The sequence below is a fragment of the Ylistrum balloti genome, unplaced genomic scaffold (genome assembly GCF_031769215.1).
Source record: "Ylistrum balloti isolate Yb309-2 unplaced genomic scaffold, AGI_CSIRO_Ybal_v1 Utg372658, whole genome shotgun sequence".
Taxonomy (NCBI): Eukaryota; Metazoa; Mollusca; class Bivalvia; order Pectinida; family Pectinidae; genus Ylistrum; species Ylistrum balloti.
In genome coordinates this window covers 3,196-17,996 of record NW_026783142.1, presented here as the reverse complement: position 1 = coordinate 17,996, position 14,801 = coordinate 3,196, and the positions used below count along the sequence as shown (strand labels likewise).

At 44.1% G+C, this 14,801-nt stretch overlaps 1 protein-coding gene across 1 annotated transcript; it reads left to right on the top strand.

Moving 5' to 3' along the window:
• The first annotated feature begins 12,337 nt into the window (after window positions 1–12,337).
• On the top strand, window positions 12,338–14,513 carry LOC132564726 (uncharacterized). Its single transcript, XM_060229356.1, has 2 exons — window positions 12,338–12,700; window positions 14,187–14,513. Exons 1-2 carry the CDS (start codon window positions 12,338–12,340, stop codon window positions 14,511–14,513), a joined length of 690 nt encoding a protein of 229 aa, XP_060085339.1.
• The last annotated feature ends 288 nt before the right edge of the window (window positions 14,514–14,801 follow it).

The following is a 14,801-nucleotide window of genomic DNA, read 5'->3' as shown; positions in this document are numbered from 1 at the left end:
TCTGTCGTGGCTGCAAAAACAAATTCGGCAATGACATGAAACCTTGAAATGATTTTGTCCTCCAACACCGGGAAGATTATGAATATTTTGATAAGAAAAGTAAATTAATGAAAGCTGTTAATGGCAATAGATATTACCATGTAAGTGCAAATTGTGTTCGCGCAAAATTCTACAACATCAAATTTCATGCTGACATGTTTTGTATTCCTTATGGCACCGTATTCAATAACACCCATAAGAAATTGTTTAGTGCTAATGGTGTCAATATAGATAAAATCCAAAATAAAAGTTTATTCTGAAAACGTTTATAAGAATCTTAACATCTCGTATTTTTGTGATTCCTGAAAAACAATGCATTTAATCATATCATTCACTTTTTTTCCGTTGAAAAGATTTTTTATTGGACCTACATTAATATTTTTGTGTGCAAATGATTTAAAGTATGACTCGATCAACATCAAAAACATTGTGAATACCTCATGAGAAAATATTGATATTGAGGAAAGACAATAAGCCAAAACGCTAACAGTGGTAAAGCATTGTATTTATTATTTTCTATTACAACTACATGCTTGCACACCGGTCCAGATATTGACAGTTGAAAGACGTTCTTTTAAAATCATTTTGCTCTTCTCTCCAACTAATTCTAAATATACACATTTCGTTAAGCGCTGGCAATTACATGGGTTTATTTTTAGGTAGTTAATGTAAACGCAGCTTTTTTTTCATATTTTACCATTCTTGTTATAACACATATCCTCATTGTACTTAGTCGGGGCTCCAGGTATATACTGTTATATGTGTTTTCAAAAATACATGTAAACCTATTGTTATGCAAATAATTATATCATTACTGATAGAACGTTGCTGTTTTAGTGGCTTGTACTAATCGTATACGAATGACGCTTACCTATTCAGCGAATATAGCTTTGTAAATTTGTTCTGGTGATTTATAAAATAATGTATACCATTAGTGGTTAACATGTTGACTGTCCACTGGATAACCATTTTAAGATCACAACAACGAATTTTCATTTTATTATCATAACCTTGACGCGCACATCTGTGACGGATTGTGAGGTGTCATTTACTAATTACTTGCACCTTGTATATATATTTAACATTTGCTTTATTTTTTGGCTCATTTCTGCACTTTTACAGTCAGAATACTTCTGGCAACATGTACCGATATTGAGCTGTATACTGCAATTATGTGCACGCATACATTATTTGTATGCTACAAATCTACTGGCTAAGTTTCAGTTTGCTCTTTAGTAATTAGGATACTACGGCTGCCGTCGTCCGTCGTCAACAGTTTCTACAAATCGTCAAAAAAGAATGAGTGAATTTGGACCTAATTTGATCAGAAGCATCATTGGGGAAAGGTATCAAGCGTCTTTTAAATGAGACCAATACGGGAAATAGGGCAAATTATTTAAAATATTTTTTCTTATGTAAGAATGATTGGACTCTGTCAAAAATTGGTGAGAGACATGCTTTGAATCAATTTTACATGAAAAATGGGTTCTGGTAGGATTGGGGCCCAACTGTGGATATTCCTGTATGTTTTGGAATGATTCACTTTATGCAGAGTTGATCTGATGCATCCTTGAGTGAAGAGAACTTAGCTTTTTACAACCGATGCATCTAACCCCTTATGGAGGAAGGTGGTGCCTAATAGGGGAAAAAGATACAAGTGTTTTTATATAATTTTCTTTTAGTTTAATTTCAGAGTAGGTTGCTTTATAAATCAGACCTTGCATAGATATGCTTTGCAGTGTAAGCATATTTGCTTGTCTTTTGTGTATACATGTATATTAGTCTTTTGGTATGTCACGTTTGAAGTATATTTCTGGGTTTCCTACAAATCGTGTTACTGACCAATGAGATGAGACATTTTACATGTGCGTCGTCCTTAGAGCATCAGTAGTCTGAGACATCAGTCGTTGGCATGGTTGTCTTCATGCATATATTAATTCGAATTGTTCTATTCATTGATTCATATTTTTTTGTTTTAGTTTTATATGTCGGTATTACTTATCATACCCTTGTAAAGTGCAAATCCGGTAGCATAACAGGCTGCTAATTCCGCGGGAGGAGTGTTCGTCAGTCGTCCACTACCCCTTCCAAAGCTACATCATCAATTATTGTTGACCATGTGTTGGTAGGGCCATGAGGATTTTTGTCAGCCTCTGGTTAAGGTATTGTGGATATATACCAGCAGTATCAATGCAAAGTTAAAGTTCTATTTACATTTTACAGAACACATACTACATCCTCCATTAGTTCTGAACAACACATGAGAAACTCTTCGCTATTTGACCTGAGCTAAGTATCCTGAGATAATTAATAGGTGTATCTCACATTAGGCCTGAAGCAGTGACAACCCCATTGACCTAAGGTCAAACTCCCCGGCTAAGCCTTTAGCCGTGCCATTTCATTTCAGTAATAATTACCATAACTTTAGTATGCAAATATGGTACCTACACCCATCTTTGTATCCCAAAAACAAAAGATTAAAAAATCCCGCCCTCCCTACGACCATGAGCCTTCACGTCATGAACATAGAGTTATTTCCCTTCCTCTTATCTTTATGGCTACCGGAGCGGGCGGACGTGCTATATTCAGCTGAGTGCCTTCCTTTTCCTTTTAGCTTAAGTCTACCTTATAGCCGATTATTTATATATCGGTTTATTGCTTTAAACCCATCCTTAACTATAACAGTCTTTTGCAGACGTTTATTTAGTTAATATATCCTGCTTTTAGGCCTTAATCGGCCGGCCTTTGTTCGGCCTTTGTTCGGCCATTTTTGCTATACTCCACGCACCGAGCGCGTATCTACGTGTTTTGCGCTGTTCGGTTTTTTCGTGAAGTTTTTTCGCTTTTTATCGGTCGTATTATTTATTCGACCGTATATTTTGCTTTGCTTTTTTACGTTTCGTTAGCTTTTGCTTTCGTTCGTATTTGTTTGTTGGAGTTGTGTTTTTTCACTCCATTTATTTTTGTTACGTTTAATTTGTATTAATAACTGTCGTTATTTGATTATTTATTTCGTAACAATTATGGATTCAGGGATGCGTCGTGGTTCAGCACATGGGTGTTCTCACTTCTACGGAGAGCAGGACCCCCATGATGCCTGTCCCTTATGCCGGCCTTGCAGCGAGGCCTCGCCGTGCGAACTTTGTTTGCACGCCGGGTCCGCTGTAAAGGTTCCCCTACCCAGTCGGCGAACTTCTCGCCGGAAGAGGGATTCGTCCTCATCTTCCGGTAAGAGAGGTAAGCCATCCAGGTTTTCTACCCCCGGCCCTGAGCCGAGGGGTGAGGTTGTCACTGCTGGGGGTGTTCTCACACTGAGCTCCGCCCTCGAGCAGGGGGTGGCTCCCCCTGTCCAGGCGCGTCCTGGTATAGGGGGGGAGCAACCCGACCCTGACTCGGCGAAGTCTAGGGTCGAATCGGCCGGTAGCTCTCGACAGCCGGCGGTGCTACCGTCGGAAAGGGACTTCCGGTCACAGGTCTCTGAGTCTTTCAGGGACCTCGGCACGCCAGGTGGCGTCGTTGGTGGGGGCCGCCCTGACGCCGGACCGGTACTCTCGGGTATGGGGTCAGGGGTCACTGATTTTTTGTCAGGGTTGTCAGTGGCTACGGGGATTAGTGACACTGAGTTCACTAATCCTAGTGTCAGTGCGGGGCCTGGGTTCCTACCCTCACAGGTCTCTGGATCTGGGGCTTTTCGCTCTAGTCCAGATTTTCCGGTGCAAGGTTTCCCAGGGGGTTTCCCCCAGGGATTTGGGGCCCCAGGTCAGGCTTCCGGTTTCCGGTCGCCTTTTCCCCCGGGCTCGGGGTGTAGGGGTGCCTGCGGGCACTCAATCCCGGGCCGCCCAGGCCAACCTGCGGATGGTCATGGGTACCAACAGTTACCCAGCTGTTACGGGCTCGGCCCGTACATGGCTGGGTTTCCACCTGGTGGGAGTGGAGGTTCATCCTGGTCCTTTGGACAGGGTGTCCAGCCCCAGGCTCAGGCAGGCCAATTTGGTCAGTTCTGGGGTCACTCCCAGCCCGCGGGACTGTTCCCATTCCCTCAGGGGTTTGGGTTCAACCCCATGGGTCTTCCTTCATGGAACCCTTGGGGTATGGTCTCTCCCTCTAGGAGACGTTTTAGCAGTGCTGAATCCCCCCCCAACGCTCTGCTACTTCGGGGGCCGTTTTGGCCGGTCCTAAAAAGGTTCGCCGAACCTTTAGGACTTCCGCCTCCCGCGCGGACTCGTCGGTCTCCTGTCCTCAGGGGTTGGCTTCTAAGCCTACAGCTTCGGCTGTTAGACGTTCTACGTCTAAACGCCGTATAGAGGAGTCCCCCTCTCCGGAGAGGTCTCCTCTGGCGGCCCCTGTTCCTCCCAGGGCGACTTCGGTCGTTAGCGAGGAGGAGATGGACGCTGAGGGCGTGGGCTTGGCAGAGGATGACGATGTTATCCATCTGTCTCCTGGGTGCTCGGCGATTGATCCGTCCGAGTCATCAGCAGATGACCCTTCTGACCAGGAGGGTTCCCAGGAGGTAGGGGGCTCCGAGATTGCTGAAACCGAGGCTCAGCATGTTCTTTCGGGGATGAGGGCCCTACGGGCCGACATTTCTCGGATTCTCGGAGCGGAGGTATGCCCACCCCCTTCTGCATCGTCGGTGCCCGAGTCCACCACCCTTCTAGGTTCTTTGGTGGCTCCTCGGGCTTCCGTTCGTACTGACCGGACTCTGCCAGAAGGCACCATTGTGTCTTCGGCTCTGGCCACTGCCCGGGCACGGGTTCTGGAGAAGAATTCTTCATCTACCCGCACCCCCGGGTTTGCCGGTCTGCAGCTCGGTGTTGGCGATTTGTCAGAGGCTTCTACCGCTGACTACGCTACACATGACGGGCAACTGGCCCCTCAACCAGCAAAGCTGGAGTCGAGGGAGCTGGCTGCCTGGCCCGGCAAATCAGTGGACCAGGTGGTGTTCGATGCTAGAGAACACCACAGGATGTTGCGCCTTTCCATCCAAGTTCTGTCTTACATAGACTTCCTGACTGTGAGTCTATACAAGGTATCCGACTTGCCTGAGGGTCGGGTACCAGAGACGGAACAGGCCGACATTCAGGACAGGCTTACAGCTGCCCTGAACGCGGCGTTGAGGGCATCGGCGGCCTTACAGGTCTCCCTGCTCGCCAATGTCGTGTTGGCTAGGCGATTTTCTATTTTAAAGAATCGCCCAGTCGAAGAACCTTATCTTTCCCGTCTATTGACTGCCCCCTTCACTGGCTCTACCCTGTTCGGGGGAGCTCTTCCTTCTGTCCAGAAGGATATGAAGGAGGACTCGGTCGCCTCAGCACTCTTGGTGAAGAGGTTTCGTTCCGAGAAGGCCAGCACCTCGCAGGGGTCAGCGCCTCCCAAGAAGAGGGCTAAGTTTTCGGCTGGGCAGGCGTCTGCCCAACCCAAATCGCAGCCACACTTCAAGGGCAATAAGGGGAAAGGTAAGAAAGGTAAGAAACCTCCTGGGGGCAAGAAGAAGGGCTCCTGACTTTTCTTCTCCTTGACCGAGACAGAACAGGGGTCTGGCGGGGTGGACGGCGGTCCTCCCGTTCAGGTCTCTTGTCCTTCTCCCGCAGGCTCAGGCTCCGGATGGGCGGACGATTCTCTGTTTTGGCAGGGACTCGATCTGCCCCAGCCAGAGCTTCCTGTGGGCGGGCGTCTCTCCGCTTTCCTATCCCAGTGGCAGGAAATTACGGAGGACGTGTGGACGTTGTCGGTGGTCAAGGAGGGTCTAGGTATTCCCCTTCTTCAGGATCCGCCTCTTACCGCCCAGCCGATCTTCTTTCCTCCTCCGGGGGATTTGGAGAAGGCTCGGGCGATCCAGGAGGAAGTAAGGACCTTGCTTGCCAAGGGCGCGGTAGAGGAGATTCCTATGTCGGAAATCACTCCCGGCTTCTACTCCCGAATGTTTCTCGTTCGGAAGAAGTCCGGAGAGTGGCGCCCGATAGATCTCAGTGCCTTCAACAGGCACGTAGATTCTCCTCACTTCAAGATGGAGACCCCACGGGGCATCATGGCCTCCGTGAGGGAAGGGATGTGGGCAACTTCAGTAGATCTGAAGGACGCCTATTTCCATATCCCCATCAAGAAGTCGGCACGGAAGTTCCTCCGTTTCACGTGCAATGGCAAGGTCTTCCAATTCCGGGCCATGCCCTTCGGGCTGACGACAGCTCCCTTGGTGTTCACCAAGCTGCTGCAGGTAGTCGTGGGATTCCTTCACTCTCGCGGAATAGACGTCCACATCTATTTCGACGACTCCCTCATGCTTCACAGGGTGAGGGAATCGTTAGTGAAGGATACCAGGCTGGTCCTGAAAGTCTTACTCAGAGTCGGCTTCATTCCTTCCAGAGAGAAGTCAGAGATTTCCCCATCTCAGGACTTTGTCTTCCTGGGGAATCGTTTCGATACGGTTCTGGGCATAGCCCTACCACCGGTGGAGAAGTTCGAGAAGGCCAGGGCTCTAGCTCTGTCCTTCATCGAACGGTCGCAGGTCCAGGTACGTTGGTTCCTTAGTTTTCTGGGGTATCTCAACGCCCTGGCAGATGTGGTCCCCCTAGGGAGACTTCACATCAGACCTCTCCAGATGTTCCTCCTGTCCAACTGGGTTCCGTCATCCAGGAAGTGGGAGGCCTGGATAACTCTCACTCAGTCGGTCAGGGAGTTCGCTCGCTGGTGGACCATTCGGGAGAATGTTCTCCGCGGGGTTCCTCTGACCAAGCCTGTCCCCTCTATGACCCTGTTCACGGATGCTTCCATGACAGGATGGGGAGCTTACCTCGACGGCCATTGTCGCTCGGGGGAGTGGTCTGGGGATCAGCTCTCGGAGCACATCAACGTGCTCGAGATGAGGGCAGTTCTTTTGGCACTGCAATCCTTTCGGGGATTCCTGCAGTCCAAGGCGATTTGTGTGGCTACCGACAACTCTACAGTTGTCGCGTATCTGGAGAGACAAGGGGGCACCAGGTCTTACGTCCTGTGTGCCCTCTCCATCCGCATCCTTCTTCTCTGTCAGGAGATGCAATTGTCCATTACGGTCAAGCATCTTCCGGGCAGGTTGAATGTGTTGGCGGATACCCTCTCCAGGCGCCGCCAACCGGTGTTGACGGAATGGCAGCTGTGTCCCTCGGTCTTCCGGGGAATTTGTCAGGTGTGGGACAGACCTTTGATAGATCTGTTTGCCACTTCTCTGAACAATCAGCTGCCAACCTTCGTCTCTCCGGTCCCAGATCCGAAGGCTTGGGCTGTGGACGCCCTTTCTCTGGACTGGGACGGGATGCATGCTTATACATTCCCTCCCTTCAACCTGGTGGGCAGGGTGCTTCAGAAGTTCAGGGAGCATCACTGCTCCTTACTTCTGATAGCCCCCCTGTGGCCGAGGCAGCCTTGGTTTCCGGAGCTCTTGTCGTTTCTGGTGGAGGAGCCACTGGCTCTCCCCACCAGACCGAATCTCCTGCGTCAGCCTCGGTCCAGGACGACACACTCTCGACCAGAGATCCTCCACCTTCACGCGTGGAGGCTATCTCTGGAAGCCTCGCCAAGGCAGGCTTTTCTCGAGAGGTGTCAGATCGCATCGCGCGATCTATCAGGGCTTCCTCTTCTGCCGTCTACCAGTCCAGATGGAAGATCTTCTGTGATTGGTGTGTCGGCAGGGAGGTTGATCCATTCGAAGCCTCTGTTCAGCTGATTGCGGATTTCCTACTCTCTCTGTTTAGGGACCGCAATCTGGCACCTGGCACTATTGCTGGCTATAGGACAGCAATTGCCAGTGTCTTGGCTTTTTACGGCAGGAAGGAGATAGGTTCTTCCTCATCTCTTTCTGCCCTAATCAGAGGCTTCGCTTTGGATAGACCCAGAGTTCGGCAGCTGGCCCCGCAGTGGAATTTAGCCTTGGTGCTAGATTCCCTGACGAGGTCACCTTACGAGCCTATGGAGTCTGCCTCTTTGAAGTTTCTAACTTTTAAGACAGTCTTCCTTTTGGCTCTGGCCTCTGGACGTAGGAGGAGTGAAGTGCACGCCCTGTCGTCACTTCCTTCCTGCCTTCGTTGGTCCAGAGGCTACGCTGCCGTTACTCTTTTAACTGATCCTTCCTTCCTTGCGAAGAATCAAGTCCCGGGGTTCTCGCCCGATCCCATCAAGATTCCGGCTTTGACTAGCTCGGAGGAGAGGGATAGATTGCTTTGTCCCTGTAGGGCTCTTAGGTTTTATCTAGATAAAACCAGGGGGGGGGGGGGGCGGGGCTCCAGATCCCGTCTGTTTTTGCCTATCAAACAGGGACAGCGAGACATCTCCTCCCAGTCGGTGTCTAGGTGGGTATGCCAGGTCATTAAGTATGCTTATGAGCATTCTGATGACCAGGCTCGGGCGAGGGTGAGAGTGTGGGCTCATGAGGTAAGGGCCCTCGCTGCATCCTGGGCCCTTCTTAATGGGTCCTCCTTTCAGGAGGTCATGTCTGCTGCCTTCTGGCGGGGCAGGGATACATTTACAGATTTTTATCTGAGATCCCTGGCTTCCCACTCAGAAGGTTTGTATTCTTTGGGACCTCTGGTGGTTGCACAGTCTGTGGCTGTGCCCCCCCGTTAGCCCCGGGGCTCGTCTTTTCCGTTCGGCGGCACGTGGTTTACCTGCTCGGTCACGGGGAGGTTGCCCCTTCTTATTCTATGCACTCTGTCCCCCCTCCCTACCAAGTTTAGTGTGCTAGATGGGCTGCCTGGCTGCTAGTCACCACTACGGTAAGACGAATTCGCATACTAAAGTTATGGTAATTATTACTGAAATGAAATTGAGGTTTTTTAATGTAAAACCAATTTTCATGAGGTAATACTTACCATAACTTTATGGAGTCCCACCCTATCCTCCCCTCTTCCTATCTGCCTGATTGCCCCTCTACGGGTGCTACATAAAGGCTAAGAGGAAGGGAAATAACTCTATGTTCATGACGTGAAGGCTCATGGTCGTAGGGAGGGCGGGATTTTTGAATCTTTTGTTTTTGGGATACAAAGATGGGTGTAGGTACCATATTTGCATACTAAAGTTATGGTAAGTATTACCTCATGAAAATTGGTTTTACATTAAAAAACCTCAAATCTGTCGACCATGAGCACGGTCCCCCTCCCGGTGTCAATTAACGCTGCACTATATAACAAACCATGCCCCAGTACCATCCCAAAACTTTCCCCAGTACTTTATGTACAAGATAAGGGAAACACAGCACCAATTCATTACATTGTTTAGAATTTTATTTGTTTATTTATCAGATTTCTTAAAATGTTTTCAGATATTTGTTTTCCTTTTGTAAGAAACCATTGCGGATTTTGGGAATATCATTGAATATTCTGTCTATTACTTAGAATTCAGTGTTTCATTTCACGTGTTAATATTTACTCGAGTTTAAGTAGTTTTAAAAATGATTTTTCTTCAGAATGGTTGAATATGAGGTATAATTATGTGGTGTATACATTCCCATTTTATAAACTAATTATTAGTACACTGATGGTACAATGGCACTGTAATTGAAACATAACTACCTGAGGGTTTTTTTTACAAATACATCAATCAATTAAAAACACTTAATCATATTTCGTCTTATGGTTATCTGTACCTGTACTTATTACTTCCATCCGTCTAATGGACATCCCCTATATATCCTTAGTAATTGTTCCTATCCGTCTAATGAACATCCCCTATATATCCTTAGTTATCGATCCTATCCGCCTAATTGACATCCTCTATATATTCTTAGTAATTGTTCCTATCCGCCTAATGGACATCCCCTATATATCCTTAGTTATCGATCCTATCCGCCTAATGGACATCCCCTATATATCCTTAGTTATTGATTCTATCCGTCTAATGGACATCCCCTATATATCCTTAGTTATTGTTCCTATCCGGCTAATGGACATCCCCTATATATTCTTAGCTATTTTTCTTATCCGTCTAATGGACATCCCCTATATATCCTTAGTAATTGTTCCTATCCGCCTAATGGACATCCCCTATATATTCTTAGTAATTGTTCCTATCCGCCTAATGGACATCCCCTATATATCCTTAGTTATCGATCCTATCCGCCTAATGGACATCCCCTATATATCCTTAGTTATTAATTCTATCCGTCTAATGGACATCCCCTATATATCCTTAGTTTTTGTTCCTATCCGTCTAATGGACATCCCCTATATATCCTTAGTTATTGTTCCTATCCGCCTAATGGACATCCCCTATATATCCTTAATAATTGTTTCTATCCGCCTAATGGACATCCCCTATATATCCTTAGTAATTGTTCCTATCCATCTAATGGACATCCCCTATATATCCTTAATAATTGTTCCTATCCGTCTAATGGACATTCCCTATACATCCTTAATAATTGTTTCTATCCGCCTAATGGACATCCCCTATATATCCTTAGTTATTGTTCCTATCCATCTAATGGACATCCCCTTTATATCCTTAATAATTGTTCCTATCCGTCTAATGGACATTCCCTATATATCTTTATTTATTGTTCCTATCAGCCTAATAGACAATCCCTATATATCCTTAGTTATTGTTCCTATCCGTCTAATGGACATCCCCTGGCCTTAGTTATCTATCCTATCCGTCTAATGGACATCCCCTTTATATCCTTAATAATTGTTCCTATCCGTCTAATGGACATCCCTTATATATCCTTAGTTATTGTTCCTATCCGCCTAATGGACTTGCCGTATATATTCTCAGTTATTGTTCCTATTCGCCTAATGGCCATCCTTTATATATCCTTAGTTATTGTTTCTATACGTCTAATGGACATCCTCAATACATCCTTTGTTGTTGTTCCTATCCGTCTAATGGACATCCCCCATATATCCTAAATTATTGTTCCTATCCGCCTAATGGACATGTGTTATATATCCTTAGTTATTGTTTCTATACGTCTAATGGACATCCCCTATATATCCTTAGTTATCTATCCTATCCGTCTAATGGACATCCCCTTTATATCCTTAATAATTGTTCCTATCCGTCTAATGGACATCCCTTATATATCCTTAGTTATTGTTCCTATCCGTCTAATGGACATCCCCTGGCCTTAGTTATCTATCCTATCCGTCTAATGGACATCCCATATATATCCTTAGTTATTGTTCCTATCCGTCTAATGGACATCCCCTACATATCCTTAGTTATTGTTTCTATCCGTCTAATGGACATCCCCTATATATCCTTAGTTATTGTTCCTATCCGCCTAATGGACATCCCTATGTATTCTTAGTTATTGTTTCTATACGTCTAATGGACATCCCCTATATATCCTTAGTTATCGATCCTATCCGTCTAATGGACATCCCCTATATATCTTTATTTATTGTGTCTATCCATCTAATGGACATCCCCTATATAGCCTTAGTTATTGTTCCTATCCGTCTAATGGACATCACCTATATATCCTTAGTTATCGATCCTATCCGTCTAATGGACAACCCCTATATATCCTTAGTTATTGTTCCTATCCGCCTAATGGACATCCCCTATATATTCTTAGTTATTGTTTCTATACGTCTAATGGACATCCCCCTATATATTCTTCTGTGGGCATCTCTACGGAAGAGCATTAGGGCCACGTATGACAAAAAATATTTCCGTTTTTTCGTGTTACTAACTCGAAATTTCGACTTACTAACTCGAAATTTCGACTTAATAACTCGAAATTTCGACTTACTAACTCGAAATTTCGACTTAATAACTCGAAATTTCGACTTATTAACTCGAAATTTCGACTTCCTCATGTGCTCAGTTTCACTTGACATAAGCACTATCACTATGGATCAACACAGAGACACATTGGTTAGAGCATATTTTCATTTAGGACTAAGTAACAAGGAGATATTGCTTTGCTTAGCTTCACAGCATGGGATTATGATTAGCACAAGAACTCTTAAAAGGATCACGAAGAAGTGTCACCTGTACAGAAGGAATGGTGATAAGTGCCTCATGGAAGCTGCAATGTTCATTGTGAAAGAGTGTGAAGGTTCTGGTCGTCTTCATGGATACCGGTGGATGCATTTAAAATGTGTTCAGAATGGAATATATATTTCCCAAAAAAACAGTGTGTTTATTACAGGGAATATTAGACCCGGAAGGTTTAAAACAAAGAATAAAACGGCGTTTGGTAAAGCGACAGTATCGTTGTTCCGGACCCAACGCACTATGGCATATCGATGGATATGACAAACTTAAACCATATGAAATATGTATTCACGGTTGTATAGACGGATTTTCCAGGCAAGTGATATGGATGGAAGCATGGAACACTAACAACGACCCAAAGGTCATTGGTGGTTATTTTGTCAATTCAGTTAAAAATAAACTTGGGTGCCCTGAGAGAATAAGAGCAGATGCTGGAACTGAAAATTGTTACGTAAAACAAATGCAGAGTTTCTTACGCGATGAACATGCCGATCGTTTTGCTGGAGTATGCAGTTTTATGTATGGACGAAGTACCGCAAACCAAAAGATAGAAAGCTTTTGGAGTATATTACGGAGAGAAGTAACAAGTTTTTGGATGGATTTATTCAAACAGCTTCAGATCGATAACTACTTTGTCGGGGATTTACTAGACAAGAACCTTATCCAATTCTGTTTTATGGATCTAGTACAGGTGAGTTAGATTACTAGACCAATGAGAACAAGACCCGTATGGCTTATCAAGGTTTGGGTCACAATGTATATTCTCATCATGGTCTTGTGCGAAGAAAACGTTCGTTTTCGTTTAATGCAATCACAGGGGCATGACACGTTCCTATGACTCAGAATAACAGTATCATCGAAGCCCGACCCCCTAGATCACTTATTATAATAAGTGATCTAAGGGGTCGGACAGTAAAATCGAAGCCCGACCCCCTAGATCACTTATCATAATAAGTGATCTAGGGGGTCGGGCTTCGATTATACTGCTAGTCTGAGTCATAGGAACGTGCCATGCCCATGTGAATGCAATAGTACTACTGAAAGTCGTGGCATACAGAACAAAAATGGTAAAGTATATTGCAGGTGGAGTTTTGGAGTTAAATGACATTAAATATATGACAAGGTCAAACGGAATAGTCATAAATTCCGACTTCTTACAAATCAATTATCATCCGCTTGAAGAAGGATTTTAAACAAATGTTTCCACCAAAATCCATTTGAAATTTGATGCCTGCGAAATACATTTGCCAAGAGTATATACTGGAATTTCGAATGATTAATAAAAGTATTCTATGCTGAGCATGAGCTATTGTAATTTTGGTAGAAAAAAAAATGACGTTATAGCCGCCATTTTAGCATTTAATAATATGGTAATGTGCAAAACATGTATATGTACATGTACTAATACATGTATATCATTTTATCATTGAAAGTAGCAAAGGATTAATATTTTTTTAAGGTAAGCCTATATATAAATGTTATAGAAAAAACTGAAGACAGCCTATTCTTCAGTCTTGTCACGAAAGACAGGCGATTTTTTTTTCAAATGTATCAAAACAGTGATGACTTACATGTATAATAGGACAGCAAGGAGTTTCATTTTGCTGTTGTCGTTTCTGTTTATATATAGAGGATCTTACATGAGTGTCAATGTATTATGGGTTCAATAATTTGATATGTCACGAGCCGATAGGCGAGTGGCATATCAATTTATTGAACGAGTTTAATAAATTCCATAATACATTGACATGAGTGTAAGATTCTATTTACCATATGACTCCTAAAAAGTCCAAAATTACATTGGATAAGATAAAAATTGTTGACTCTGACGTTCTTCCCGCCATTTCTTGACGGCAAACCATTTTTGGCGTGACGTCATACCATTGTTGACTTGACGTCATTTGCTTATTCTTCGATTGTGACGTCACAATTGAAAAGTGTTATTACACATGTGTAATATCGAATTTATGACATGGCTTTATTACACTACAAAACACTGCAGTCATATGATAAATTGTTTTATGTGAGAAAATTAAGTATTAAATGGTGGGTTAGGACAGCAAGGAGTTTCATTTTGCTGTTGTCGTTTCTGTTTATATATAGTTTTATGTGAGAAAATTAAGTATTAAATGGTGGGAAGTTAATGTTATTGAAAATAGATATCTATTACATTGTAGGCCGATATCGATTCCACTGTTTCTGTTTGGAATAGTCACCGAATTCGACCGTCGAAGATGGCATCTCTACCATGTGGACGACCAGCTTTGATGTATTCCATTCCAGAGCTATATGGAGTTAGTGACTGTTTAAAAGCAGTAACACCGGAAAGGATAGAACTTTGCGAGACAGAATGCCTAATGAAAGATAATATTCCTTGTGATAAAGATATATTTGACCTTTGTCAACTACTCGTGAATGAAAATATGTGGGATTTTCCTGCAGATCCCCATGAAATGTGTGATCTATACATACAATTACGGAATGAAATTATGAACATAATTTAAACAAGACATATTTAAGTGATGCCAATGAATCATTTTGTTATTCTCTGCAACTATTATTGTCTCTATTCGTCACTGCGATGATGTGATGCCCATAAATACTGCTTTTACATTCTTCAAAACTCCAACCAACATGTGCATGGGCATTTGACACCTTTCCAAGTTCATTTACTGTACATATTGTATAGAGTGCATCACCGCATTAAAAAATTCCCTATCTAGTGTGGAGTTCCTTAGTCTAGAGAATATTTTCTATCATTTAACGTTGCTTTGTAATTTTGTCGTTTTTTT

Excerpts from the sequence above, each read along its gene's own strand:
- LOC132564726 (XM_060229356.1), top strand. The coding sequence starts at position 12,338 with ATGGAAGCATGGAACACTAACAACGACCCAAAGGTCATTGGTGGTTAT. Across the intron at positions 12,701-14,186 it reads GTTTTATGGATCTAGTACAG|GCCGATATCGATTCCACTGT; the intron begins GTGAGTTAGATT and ends ATTACATTGTAG.